The 13,633-nt window shown below is 45.9% G+C and overlaps 1 protein-coding gene across 2 annotated transcripts in view; it reads left to right on the top strand.

The window, feature by feature from the left end:
- LOC145356435 (ras-related protein Rab-37-like) overlaps window positions 1-13,633 on the top strand; it is a 134,079-nt gene that overhangs the window by 107,464 nt on the left and 12,982 nt on the right. For both annotated transcript variants that reach the window (XM_080209161.1, XM_080209160.1), the window contains one exon: window positions 1,059-1,111. In XM_080209161.1, coding sequence (XP_080065287.1) covers window positions 1,059-1,111 — 53 coding nt within the window. The remainder of the gene's footprint in view (window positions 1-1,058; window positions 1,112-13,633) is intronic.

The following is a 13,633-nucleotide window of genomic DNA, read 5'->3' as shown; positions in this document are numbered from 1 at the left end:
TTCCCGGCAAAGTCTCTGTTCCCCTTCTTAAACAATGGGACAACATTCGCTATCCTCCAATCCTCCGGGACTACACCAGAGACCAATGACGACCTGAAGATCAGAGCCAGAGGCTCTGCAATCACCTCTCTAGCCTCCCAGAGAATCCTAGGGTAGATCCCATCCGGACCAGGGGACTTATCTATTTTCAGCCCCTCAAGAATATCCAGCACATCCCCCTTATCAACCGTAATACTGTCTATTTTACACCCCTGCAACCCAGTGTCCTCCTCAGCTATATTCATGTCCCCCTGCCCTCAAACACCTACAGTGATCCGGTCAGGGGGAGTCCAATAGCTCCAATCTTCTCCCCCTCCGTATTTCACCACAACTATTCGTTTTATAAATAAATGGATAGAGTTTCCAATTCTGTGAGTGTTTAATTGTTTCCGTCCTGTGATAATAGACAGGTTTTATTAAAAAGAGGATAGTTTTGTTTGGATATTTAACCCAGTTTCAGAAGGATAACGATGTGGCAGCCAGTGTGAACTGTGTGCGGACTGTCAGCAGCGTTCCGAGTCTCAGGCTCACATTGCTGCTCTGTGAGCTCCAGAGCCTGGGGGTGGAGGGTGAGGTCTGCCAGGTCATGGTGCAGGCGGGGAGTGGGAGCAGACCTTAGGGGAAAATTGGGGTTGTCCGGTAGGCACTCGGGGTGAAGTGAGGGCCTGTGGATGAGGGTGGGCGTCGAGAAGGTTTTCTTGGTGAGCGGTGGGAGGAATTGGGGCATGTGAATGTGTCTATTGGAAGAGGGGCGTTTGTGATTGTGTGTTAACAGAACTAGCACACCCAGTGAATAGTGTCAGCAACACCCCTCGCCACCCCCACCCCCCTTCCCCACCCCTCCCCAATCAGCAGTGTCATCAGCATCCCACCCAGACCCCCTCAGCCCAATTCCAAATCTCTCTCATGTTGCTGCTACCGGGTGGTCCTGGGACAGGGTGGCCGGATTGTTTGGACTGTTACTTGCTGCAAAATGTTTGATGTGAACTCTGAACTCTGACCTCTCTGTCTCCTCACAGCCTTGCTGCTGCTCTATGACATCACCAACAAGTCATCCTTCGACAACATTCGGGTAAGAACCTCAACTCTCGGGAAAAGACACTGGGCCAATTCCAGTGGTGGGCTGGTCTGGAGTGAAATAGAACAAGAAACAATTTCCCATCTTCATTTCATTCTGCCAGTGTTCATAGCTCAGGGTTAGGGTTAGATCGCACTGAGAGTGCTGTGTGTATAGAAAACTCTGGTTAGATCGCACTGAGAGTGCTGTGTGTATAGACAACTCTGGTTAGATCACACTGAGAGTGCTGTGTGTATAGAGAACTCTGGTTAGATCACACTGAGAGTGCTGTGTGTATAGAGAACTCTGGTTAGATCACACTGAGAGTGCTGTGTGTATAGACAACTCTGGTTAGATCGCACTGAGAGCGCTGTGTGTATAGAGAACTCTGGTTCAATCGCACTGAGAGTGCTGTGTGTATAGAGAACTCTAGTTAGATCACACTGAGAGTGCTGTGTGTATAGACAACTCTGGTTAGATCACACTGAGAGCGCTGTGTGTATAGACAACTCTGGTTAGATCACACTGAGAGTGCTGTGTGTATAGAGAACTCTGGTTAGATCACACTGAGAGCGCTGTGTGTATAGAGAACTCTGGTTAGATCGCACTGAGAGTGCTGTGTGTATAGAGAACTCTGGTTAGATCACACTGAGAGTGCTGTGTGTATAGAGAACTCTGGTTAGATCGCACTGAGAGTGCTGTGTGTATAGAGAACTCTGGTTAGATCGCACTGAGAGTGCTGTGTGTATAGAGAACTCTGGTTAGATCGCACTGAGAGTGCTGTGTGTATAGAGAACTCTGGTTAGATCACACTAAGAGTGCTGTGTGTATAGAGAACTCTGGTTAGATCACACTGAGAGTGCTGTGTGTATAGAGAACTCTGGTTCAATCACACTGAGAGTGCTGTGTGTATAGAGAACTCTGGCTCAATCACACTGAGAGTGCTGTGTGTATAGAGAACTCTGGTTCAATCACACTGAGAGTGCTGTGTGTATAGAGAACTCTGGTTAGATCGCACTGAGAGTGCTGTGTGTATAGAGAACTCTGGTTCAATGACACTGAGAGTGCTGTGTGTATAGAGAACTCTGGTTAGATCACACTAAGAGTGCTGTGTGTATAGAGAACTCTGGATAGATCACACTAAGAGTGCTGTGTGTATAGAGAACTCTGGTTAGATCACACTAAGAGTGCTGTGTGTATAGAGAACTCTGGATAGATCACACTGAGAGTGCTGTGTGTATAGAGAACTCTGGTTAGATCACACTGAGAGTGCTGTGTGTATAGAGAACTCTGGTTAGATCACACTAAGAGTGCTGTGTGTATAGAGAACTCTGGTTAGATCACACTAAGAGTGCTGTGTGTATAGAGAACTCTAGTTAGATCACACTGAGAGTGCTGTGTGTATAGACAACTCTGGTTAGATCGCACTGAGAGTGCTGTGTGTATAGACAACTCTGGTTAGATCACACTGAGAGCGCTGTGTGTATAGAGAACTCTGGTTAGATCGCACTGAGAGTGCTGTGTGTATAGAGAACTCTGGTTCAATCACACTGAGAGTGCTGTGTGTATAGAGAACTCTGGTTAGATCACACTGAGAGTGCTGTGTGTATAGAGAACTCTGGTTCAATCACACTGAGAGTGCTGTGTGTATAGAGAACTCTGGTTAGATCACACTGAGAGTGCTGTGTGTATAGAGAACTCTGGTTCAATCACACTGAGAGTGCTGTGTGTATAGAGAACTCTGGTTAGATCACACTGAGAGTGCTGTGTGTATAGAGAACTCTGGCTAGATCACACTGAGAGTGCTGTGTGTATAGAGAACTCTGGTTAGATCACACTGAGAGTGCTGTGTGTATAGAGAACTCTGGCTAGATCACACTGAGAGTGCTGTGTGTATAGAGAACTCTGGTTAGATCACACTGAGAGTGCTGTGTGTATAGAGAACTCTGGTTAGATCACACTAAGAGTGCTGTGTGTATAGAGAACTCTGGTTAGATCACACTGAGAGTGCTGTGTGTATAGAGAACTCTGGTTAGATCACACTGAGAGTGCTGTGTGTATAGAGAACTCTGGTTAGATCACACTGAGAGTGCTGTGTGTATAGAGAACTCTGGTTAGATCACACTGAGAGTGCTGTGTGTATAGAGAACTCTGGTTAGATCACACTGAGAGTGCTGTGTGTATAGACAACTCTGGTTAGATCACACTGAGAGCGCTGTGTGTATAGAGAACTCTGGTTAGATCACACTAAGAGTGCTGTGTGTATAGAGAACTCTGGTTAGATCACACTGAGAGTGCTGTGTGTATAGAGAACTCTGGTTCAATCACACTGAGAGTGCTGTGTGTATAGAGAACTCTGGTTAGATCACACTGAGAGTGCTGTGTGTATAGAGAACTCTGGTTCAATCACACTGAGAGTGCTGTGTGTATAGAGAACTCTGGTTAGATCACACTGAGAGTGCTGTGTGTATAGAGAACTCTGGTTCAATCACACTGAGAGTGCTGTGTGTATAGAGAACTCTGGCTAGATCACACTGAGAGTGCTGTGTGTATAGAGAACTCTGGTTAGATCACACTGAGAGTGCTGTGTGTATAGAGAACTCTGGTTAGATCACACTGAGAGTGCTGTGTGTATAGAGAACTCTGGTTCAATCACACTGAGAGTGCTGTGTGTATAGAGAACTCTGGTTAGATCACACTGAGAGTGCTGTGTGTATAGAGAACTCTGGTTAGATCACACTGAGAGTGCTGTGTGTATAGAGAACTCTGGTTAGATCACACTGAGAGTGCTGTGTGTATAGAGAACTCTGGTTCAATCACACTGAGAGTGCTGTGTGTATAGAGAACTCTGGTTAGATCACACTGAGAGTGCTGTGTGTATAGAGAACTCTGGTTCAATCACACTGAGAGTGCTGTGTGTATAGAGAACTCTGGTTAGATCACACTGAGAGTGCTGTGTGTATAGAGAACTCTGGTTCAATCACACTGAGAGTGCTGTGTGTATAGAGAACTCTGGTTAGATCGCACTGAGAGTGCTGTGTGTATAGAGAACTCTGGTTAGATCACACTGAGAGTGCTGTGTGTATAGAGAACTCTGGTTCAATCACACTGAGAGTGCTGTGTGTATAGAGAACTCTGGTTAGATCACACTGAGAGTGCTGTGTGTATAGAGAACTCTGGTTAGATCACACTGAGAGTGCTGTGTGTATAGAGAACTCTGGTTAGATCACACTGAGAGTGCTGTGTGTATAGAGAACTCTGGTTAGATCACACTGAGAGTGCTGTGTGTATAGAGAACTCTGGTTCAATCACACTGAGAGTGCTGTGTGTATAGAGAACTCTGGTTAGATCACACTGAGAGTGCTGTGTGTATAGAGAACTCTGGTTAGATCACACTGAGAGTGCTGTGTGTATAGAGAACTCTAGTTAGATCACACTGAGAGTGCTGTGTGTATAGAGAACTCTGGTTAGATCACACTGAGAGTGCTGTGTGTATAGAGAACTCTGGTTAGATCACACTGAGAGTGCTGTGTGTATAGAGAACTCTGGTTAGATCGCACTGAGAGTGCTGTGTGTATAGAGAACTCTGGTTAGATCGCACTGAGAGTGCTGTGTGTATAGAGAACTCTGGTTAGATCGCACTGAGAGTGCTGTGTGTATAGAGAACTCTGGATAGATCACACTAAGAGTGCTGTGTGTATAGAGAACTCTGGTTAGATCACACTAAGAGTGCTGTGTGTATAGAGAACTCTGGTTAGATCACACTGAGAGTGCTGTGTGTATAGAGAACTCTGGTTAGATCACACTAAGAGTGCTGTGTGTATAGAGAACTCTGGTTAGATCACACTGAGAGTGCTGTGTGTATAGAGAACTCTGGTTAGATCACACTGAGAGTGCTGTGTGTATAGAGAACTCTGGTTAGATCACACTGAGAGTGCTGTGTGTATAGAGAACTCTGGTTAGATCGCACTGAGAGTGCTGTGTGTATAGAGAACTCTGGTTAGATCACACTGAGAGTGCTGTGTGTATAGAGAACTCTGGTTAGATCACACTGAGAGTGCTGTGTGTATAGAGAACTCTGGTTAGATCGCACTGAGAGTGCTGTGTGTATAGAGAACTCTGGTTAGATCACACTGAGAGTGCTGTGTGTATAGAGAACTCTGGTTAGATCACACTGAGAGTGCTGTGTGTATAGAGAACTCTGGTTAGATCACACTAAGAGTGCTGTGTGTATAGAGAACTCTGGTTAGATCACACTGAGAGTGCTGTGTGTATAGAGAACTCTGGTTAGATCACACTAAGAGTGCTGTGTGTATAGAGAACTCTGGATAGATCACACTAAGAGTGCTGTGTGTATAGAGAACTCTGGTTAGATCACACTGAGAGTGCTGTGTGTATAGAGAACTCTGGTTAGATCACACTGAGAGTGCTGTGTGTATAGAGAACTCTGGTTAGATCACACTGAGAGTGCTGTGTGTATAGAGAACTCTGGTTCAATCACACTGAGAGTGCTGTGTGTATAGAGAACTCTGGTTAGATCACACTGAGAGTGCTGTGTGTATAGAGAACTCTGGTTCAATCACACTGAGAGTGCTGTGTGTATAGAGAACTCTGGTTAGATCACACTGAGAGTGCTGTGTGTATAGAGAACTCTGGTTCAATCACACTGAGAGTGCTGTGTGTATAGAGAACTCTGGTTAGATCGCACTGAGAGTGCTGTGTGTATAGAGAACTCTGGTTAGATCACACTGAGAGTGCTGTGTGTATAGAGAACTCTGGTTCAATCACACTGAGAGTGCTGTGTGTATAGAGAACTCTGGTTAGATCACACTGAGAGTGCTGTGTGTATAGAGAACTCTGGTTAGATCACACTGAGAGTGCTGTGTGTATAGAGAACTCTGGTTAGATCACACTGAGAGTGCTGTGTGTATAGAGAACTCTGGTTAGATCACACTGAGAGTGCTGTGTGTATAGAGAACTCTGGTTCAATCACACTGAGAGTGCTGTGTGTATAGAGAACTCTGGTTAGATCACACTGAGAGTGCTGTGTGTATAGAGAACTCTGGTTAGATCACACTGAGAGGGCTGTGTGTATAGAGAACTCTGGTTAGATCACACTGAGAGTGCTGTGTGTATAGAGAACTCTGGTTAGATCGCACTGAGAGTGCTGTGTGTATAGAGAACTCTGGTTAGATCGCACTGAGAGTGCTGTGTGTATAGAGAACTCTGGTTAGATCGCACTGAGAGTGCTGTGTGTATAGAGAACTCTGGATAGATCACACTAAGAGTGCTGTGTGTATAGAGAACTCTGGTTAGATCACACTAAGAGTGCTGTGTGTATAGAGAACTCTGGATAGATCACACTAAGAGTGCTGTGTGTATAGAGAACTCTGGTTAGATCACACTAAGAGTGCTGTGTGTATAGAGAACTCTGGTTAGATCACACTGAGAGTGCTGTGTGTATAGAGAACTCTGGTTAGATCACACTGAGAGTGCTGTGTGTATAGAGAACTCTGGTTAGATCACACTGAGAGTGCTGTGTGTATAGAGAACTCTGGTTAGATCGCACTGAGAGTGCTGTGTGTATAGAGAACTCTGGTTAGATCACACTGAGAGTGCTGTGTGTATAGAGAACTCTGGTTAGATCGCACTGAGAGTGCTGTGTGTATAGAGAACTCTGGATAGATCACACTGAGAGTGCTGTGTGTATAGAGAACTCTGGTTAGATCACACTAAGAGTGCTGTGTGTATAGAGAACTCTGGTTAGATCACACTGAGAGTGCTGTGTGTATAGAGAACTCTGGTTAGATCACACTAAGAGTGCTGTGTGTATAGAGAACTCTGGATAGATCACACTAAGAGTGCTGTGTGTATAGAGAACTCTGGTTAGATCACACTGAGAGTGCTGTGTGTATAGAGAACTCTGGTTAGATCACACTGAGAGTGCTGTGTGTATAGAGAACTCTGGTTAGATCACACTGAGAGTGCTGTGTGTATAGAGAACTCTGGTTCAATCACACTGAGAGCGCTGTGTGTATAGAGAACTCTGGTTAGATCGCACTGAGAGTGCTGTGTGTATAGAGAACTCTGGTTAGATCGCACTGAGAGTGCTGTGTGTATAGAGAACTCTGGTTAGATCACACTGAGAGTGCTGTGTGTATAGACAACTCTGGTTAGATCACACTGAGAGCGCTGTGTGTATAGAGAACTCTGGTTAGATCGCACTGAGAGTGCTGTGTGTATAGAGAACTCTGGTTAGATCGCACTGAGAGTGCTGTGTGTATAGAGAACTCTGGTTAGATCACACTGAGAGTGCTGTGTGTATAGAGAACTCTGGTTAGATCGCACTGAGAGTGCTGTGTGTATAGAGAACTCTGGTTAGATCACACTGAGAGTGCTGTGTGTATAGAGAACTCTGGTTAGATCACACTGAGAGTGCTGTGTGTATAGAGAACTCTGGTTCAATCACACTGAGAGTGCTGTGTGTATAGAGAACTCTGGTTAGATCACACTAAGAGTGCTGTGTGTATAGAGAACTCTGGTTAGATCACACTGAGAGTGCTGTGTGTATAGAGAACTCTGGTTCAATCACACTGAGAGTGCTGTGTGTATAGAGAACTCTGGTTAGATCACACTGAGAGTGCTGTGTGTATAGAGAACTCTGGTTAGATCACACTGAGAGTGCTGTGTGTATAGAGAACTCTGGTTAGATCACACTGAGAGTGCTGTGTGTATAGAGAACTCTGGTTAGATCACACTGAGAGTGCTGTGTGTATAGAGAACTCTGGTTAGATCACACTGAGAGTGCTGTGTGTATAGAGAACTCTGGTTAGATCACACTGAGAGTGCTGTGTGTATAGAGAACTCTGGTTAGATCACACTGAGAGTGCTGTGTGTATAGAGAACTCTGGTTAGATCACACTGAGAGTGCTGTGTGTATAGAGAACTCTGGTTAGATCACACTGAGAGTGCTGTGTGTATAGAGAACTCTGGTTAGATCACACTGAGAGTGCTGTGTGTATAGAGAACTCTGGTTCAATCACACTGAGAGTGCTGTGTGTATAGAGAACTCTGGTTAGATCACACTGAGAGTGCTGTGTGTATAGAGAACTCTGGTTAGATCACACTGAGAGTGCTGTGTGTATAGAGAACTCTGGTTAGATCACACTGAGAGTGCTGTGTGTATAGAGAACTCTGGTTAGATCACACTGAGAGTGCTGTGTGTATAGAGAACTCTGGTTAGATCACACTGAGAGTGCTGTGTGTATAGAGAACTCTGGTTCAATCACACTGAGAGTGCTGTGTGTATAGAGAACTCTGGTTAGATCACACTGAGAGTGCTGTGTGTATAGAGAACTCTGGTTCAATCACACTGAGAGTGCTGTGTGTGTAGAGAACTCTGGTTAGATCACACTGAGAGTGCTGTGTGTATAGAGAACTCTGGTTAGATCACACTGAGAGTGCTGTGTGTATAGAGAACTCTGGTTAGATCACACTGAGAGTGCTGTGTGTATAGAGAACTCTGGTTAGATCACACTGAGAGTGCTGTGTGTATAGAGAACTCTGGTTAGATCACACTGAGAGTGCTGTGTGTATAGAGAACTCTGGTTAGATCACACTGAGAGTGCTGTGTGTATAGAGAACTCTGGTTAGATCACACTGAGAGTGCTGTGTGTATAGAGAACTCTGGTTAGATCACACTGAGAGTGCTGTGTGTATAGAGAACTCTGGTTAGATCACACTGAGAGTGCTGTGTGTATAGAGAACTCTGGTGAGATCACACTGAGAGTGCTGTGTGTATAGAGAACTCTGGATAGATCACACTAAGAGTGCTGTGTGTATAGAGAACTCTGGTTAGATCACACTAAGAGTGCTGTGTGTATAGAGAACTCTGGATAGATCACACTAAGAGTGCTGTGTGTATAGAGAACTCTGGTTAGATCGCACTGAGAGTGCTGTGTGTATAGAGAACTCTGGTTAGATCACACTGAGAGTGCTGTGTGTATAGAGAACTCTGGTTAGATCGCACTGAGAGTGCTGTGTGTATAGAGAACTCTGGTTAGATCACACTGAGAGTGCTGTGTGTATAGAGAACTCTGGTTAGATCGCACTGAGAGTGCTGTGTGTATAGAGAACTCTGGTTAGATCGCACTGAGAGTGCTGTGTGTATAGAGAACTCTGGTTAGATCACACTGAGAGTGCTGTGTGTATAGAGAACTCTGGTTAGATCGCACTGAGAGTGCTGTGTGTATAGAGAACTCTGGTTAGATCGCACTGAGAGTGCTGTGTGTATAGAGAACTCTGGTTAGATCGCACTGAGAGTGCTGTGTGTATAGAGAACTCTGGTTAGATCGCACTGAGAGTGCTGTGTGTATAGAGAACTCTGGTTAGATCACACTGAGAGTGCTGTGTGTATAGAGAACTCTGGTTAGATCGCACTGAGAGTGCTGTGTGTATAGAGAACTCTGGTTAGATCACACTGAGAGTGCTGTGTGTATAGAGAACTCTGGTTAGATCACACTGAGAGTGCTGTGTGTATAAAGAACTCTGGTTAGATCACACTAAGAGTGCTGTGTGTATAGAGAACTCTGGTTAGATCACACTGAGAGTGCTGTGTGTATAAACAACTCTGGTTAGATCACACTGAGAGTGCTGTGTGTATAGAGAACTCTGGTTAGATCACACTAAGAGTGCTGTGTGTATAGAGAACTCTGGTTAGATCACACTGAGAGTGCTGTGTGTATAGAGAACTCTGGTTAGATCACACTAAGAGTGCTGTGTGTATAGAGAACTCTGGTTAGATCACACTGAGAGTGCTGTGTGTATAGAGAACTCTGGTTAGATCACACTGAGAGTGCTGTGTGTATAAAGAACTCTGGTTAGATCACACTGAGAGTGCTGTGTGTATAGAGAACTCTGGTTAGATCGCACTGAGAGCGCTGTGTGTATAGAGAACTCTGGTTAGATCGCACTGAGAGCGCTGTGTGTATAGAGAACTCTGGTTAGATCACACTGAGAGTGCTGTGTGTATAGAGAACTCTGGTTAGATCACACTAAGAGTGCTGTGTGTATAGAGAACTCTGGTTAGATCACACTAAGAGTGCTGTGTGTATAAAGAACTCTGGTTAGATCACACTAAGAGTGCTGTGTGTATAGAGAACTCTGGTTAGATCGCACTGAGAGTGCTGTGTGTATAGAGAACTCTGGTTAGATCGCACTGAGAGTGCTGTGTGTATAGAGAACTCTGGTTAGATCGCACTGAGAGTGCTGTGTGTATAGAGAACTCTGGTTAGATCACACTGAGAGCGCTGTGTGTATAGAGAACTCTGGTTAGATCGCACTGAGAGTGCTGTGTGTATAGAGAACTCTGGTTAGATCGCACTGAGAGTGCTGTGTGTATAGAGAACTCTGGTTAGATCACACTGAGAGCGCTGTGTGTATAGAGAACTCTGGTTAGATCACACTGAGAGCGCTGTGTGTATAGAGAACTCTGGTTAGATCACACTGAGAGTGCTGTGTGTGTAGAGAACTCTGGTTAGATCACACTGAGAGTGCTGTGTGTATAGAGAACTCTGGTTAGATCACACTGAGAGTGCTGTGTGTATAGAGAACTCTGGTTAGATCACACTGAGAGTGCTGTGTGTATAGAGAACTCTGGTTAGATCACACTGAGAGTGCTGTGTGTATAGAGAACTCTGGTTCAATCACACTGAGAGTGCTGTGTGTATAGAGAACTCTGGTTAGATCACACTGAGAGTGCTGTGTGTATAGAGAACTCTGGTTAGATCACACTGAGAGTGCTGTGTGTATAGAGAACTCTGGTTAGATCACACTGAGAGTGCTGTGTGTATAGAGAACTCTGGTTAGATCACGCTGGGAGCGCTGTGTGAACTCTGCACGGTTCTGGTCACCACTTCATAAACAGGTACAGAGACATTGGAGAGGTTCAGAGAAGGTTTACAAGGATAATTCCAGAAATATACGACCCTTCACAGACCCCACTTGGAGTACTGTGCGCAGTTCTGGTCGCCTCACTACAGGAAGGATGTGGAAGCTATTGAGAGGGTGCAGAGGAGATTTACAAGGATGTTGCCTGGATTGGGAGGCATCCCTTATGAGGATAGGTTGAGGGAGCTAGGTCTCTTCTCCCTGGAGAGACGAAGGTTGAGAGGCGACCTGATAGAGGTTTATAAAATGTTGAGAGGAATAGATAGGGTGGATTCTCAGAGGCTATTTCCCCAGGCTGAAATGGTCGCTACGAGAGGACACAGATTTAAGGTGCTGGGAAGCAAGTACAGAGGTGATGTTAGGGGTAAGTTTTTCACTCAGAGGGTGGTGAGTGAGTGGAATCGGCTGCCGTCGGTGGTGGTAGAGGCGAACTCGCTGGGGTGTTTTAAAAGACTTCTGGATGAGTATATGGGATCTAATGGGATTGGGGGTTATAGATTGGTCTATGGCTTAGTAGGTATAGAAGTGATCGGCGCAACTTGTGGGCCGAAGGGCCTGTTTGTGCTGTAGTGTTCTATGTTCTATGTTCTGAATGCCTGGGTTTCCATGTCTGGGTTGGCAGGGTGGGTCTTTTCTCTGAGGGCTAACATGCAGAGGAATTTACAATTTTGAAAGATTAATTCAGGTTCAGTTATTTACCTGGAAGATGGAATGGATAGACATGATATTGTTGAGATGATAACGAGATAAGTCCCTCAGATTGGGCACCATTGTTTCCAGGATGGCATAGCAGCACAGTGGGTTAGCACTGCTGCCTCACAGCGCCAGGGATCTGGGTTCGATTCCTGGGGGCACAGTGACACAGTGGGTTAGCACTGCTGCCTCACAGCGCCAGGGACCCGGGTTCGATTCCCGGGGGCACAGTGACACAGTGGGTTAGCACTGCTGCCTCACAGCGCCAGGGACCCGGGTTCGATTCCCGGGGGCACGGTGACACAGTGGGTTATCACTGCTGTCTCACAGCACCAGGGACCCAGGTTCGATTCCCGGGGGCACGGTGGCACAGTGGGTTAGCACTGCTGCCTCACAGCGTCAGGGACCCAAGTTCGATTCCCGGGGGCACGGTGACGCAGTGGGTTAGCACTGCTGCCTCACAGCGCCAGGGACCCAGGTTCGATTCCCGGGGGCACGGTGGCACAGCACTGCTGCCTCACAGCGCCAGGGAACCCGTTCAGTTTCGTCCTCAGGTGACTGTGGAGTTTGCACGTTCTCCCCATGTCTGCAGGGGTTCCACTGGGAGCTTCAGATTCCTCCCACAGCCCAAAGTGTGGACACAGAGAGAACGTTTCCTGTTGTGGAAAAGAGTATAACCTGAGGCCATCAATATAAAATAATCACCAAGAAATCCAGTAGGGAATTCAGACAAATCCTCCATCCAAAATATGGAACTCACTGCCGTAGAGAATAGTTGGAGTGAATAGCATTGAAAATGTTAAGGAATAGATCTGAGAGAGGAGGGAATACAGGTTTACGATGGTAGATTTAGATAAGGAAAAGTAGGAAGTTTGAGTGAAGCAGATACAATAGGACGGACAGGTTGGACCAAATGGCCTGTTTCTCTTCCCTATCATAGAATCATAGAATCCTACAGTGCAGAAGGAGGCCATTCAGCCCATCAAGTCTGCACCAACTGCAATCCCACAAGCCCTATCCCCATAACTCCATGCTAGTCCCCCTGACCTTAGTAGGAGCAATTTAGCATGACCAATCCACATTACCCGCACATCTTTGGAGTGTGGGAGGAAACCGGAGCACCCAGAGGAAACCCATGCAGACATGGGGAGAATGTACAAACTCCACACAGTGACCACAGCTGGGAATCGAACCCTGGCATTGTGAAGCAGCTGTGCTAACCATTGTGCCCCAAGGTAGTCCCCAGGACTTGGGCTTGAGACCATGACGTGCCATTGGCCAGTGTCCAGGGCATGTTGGCTCTGCAGACTAGCAGTGAAGGGTGAAATCAAAGGAAAGCACACCAACACTCTTACATTGAAACCCAAACCCATCAACTCCACAAGATGTCAAACCCCCTCCCCTGACTGGATTGGAAGATGGCAGCAGGAAAGTGCACACCACACAGTTATCCCACTGCTGTCAGCACGAGCTCTGGGACACGGGAGCAGTAACATGACAGCAGCGCAGTAAATTCAATTCTCCTCATGGAAAAAGAATACATCATCAATATTGAGACTTGTCTTATTGATAAATACAGTGATAATCATAAATACATTGATAATCTTAGTGATCAGACTCATCCTTCTTTTACTCTTCTCACCACTGCTCATACAATGAGATTGTTGGAAAGATTTGGATCTGAGTTGGCAGAACCTCGGAAACCCCCCCGAGTGGGCCATGGACCCCCAGCCAATGGGGTCAGCTGGAGTAAGCCAGGACTGTGTGTGTGGACAACAAGCTGAGATTTCCTCATTGCTTGTGGATTATAGGCAAGATGGAGGAATGTGGGGAGATGACAGAATCATAGAAATGTTACAGCGCAGAATGGGACTGTTCCCACTTTGATCCAAATTC

Source organism: Carcharhinus amblyrhynchos, chromosome 21 (assembly GCF_965287045.1).
Source record: "Carcharhinus amblyrhynchos chromosome 21, sCarAmb.v2.hapA, whole genome shotgun sequence".
NCBI classification, from domain to species: Eukaryota; Metazoa; Chordata; class Chondrichthyes; order Carcharhiniformes; family Carcharhinidae; genus Carcharhinus; species Carcharhinus amblyrhynchos.
The sequence above is the reverse complement of the archived record's forward strand: the minus strand, read 5'-3'. Positions and strand labels throughout refer to the sequence as shown.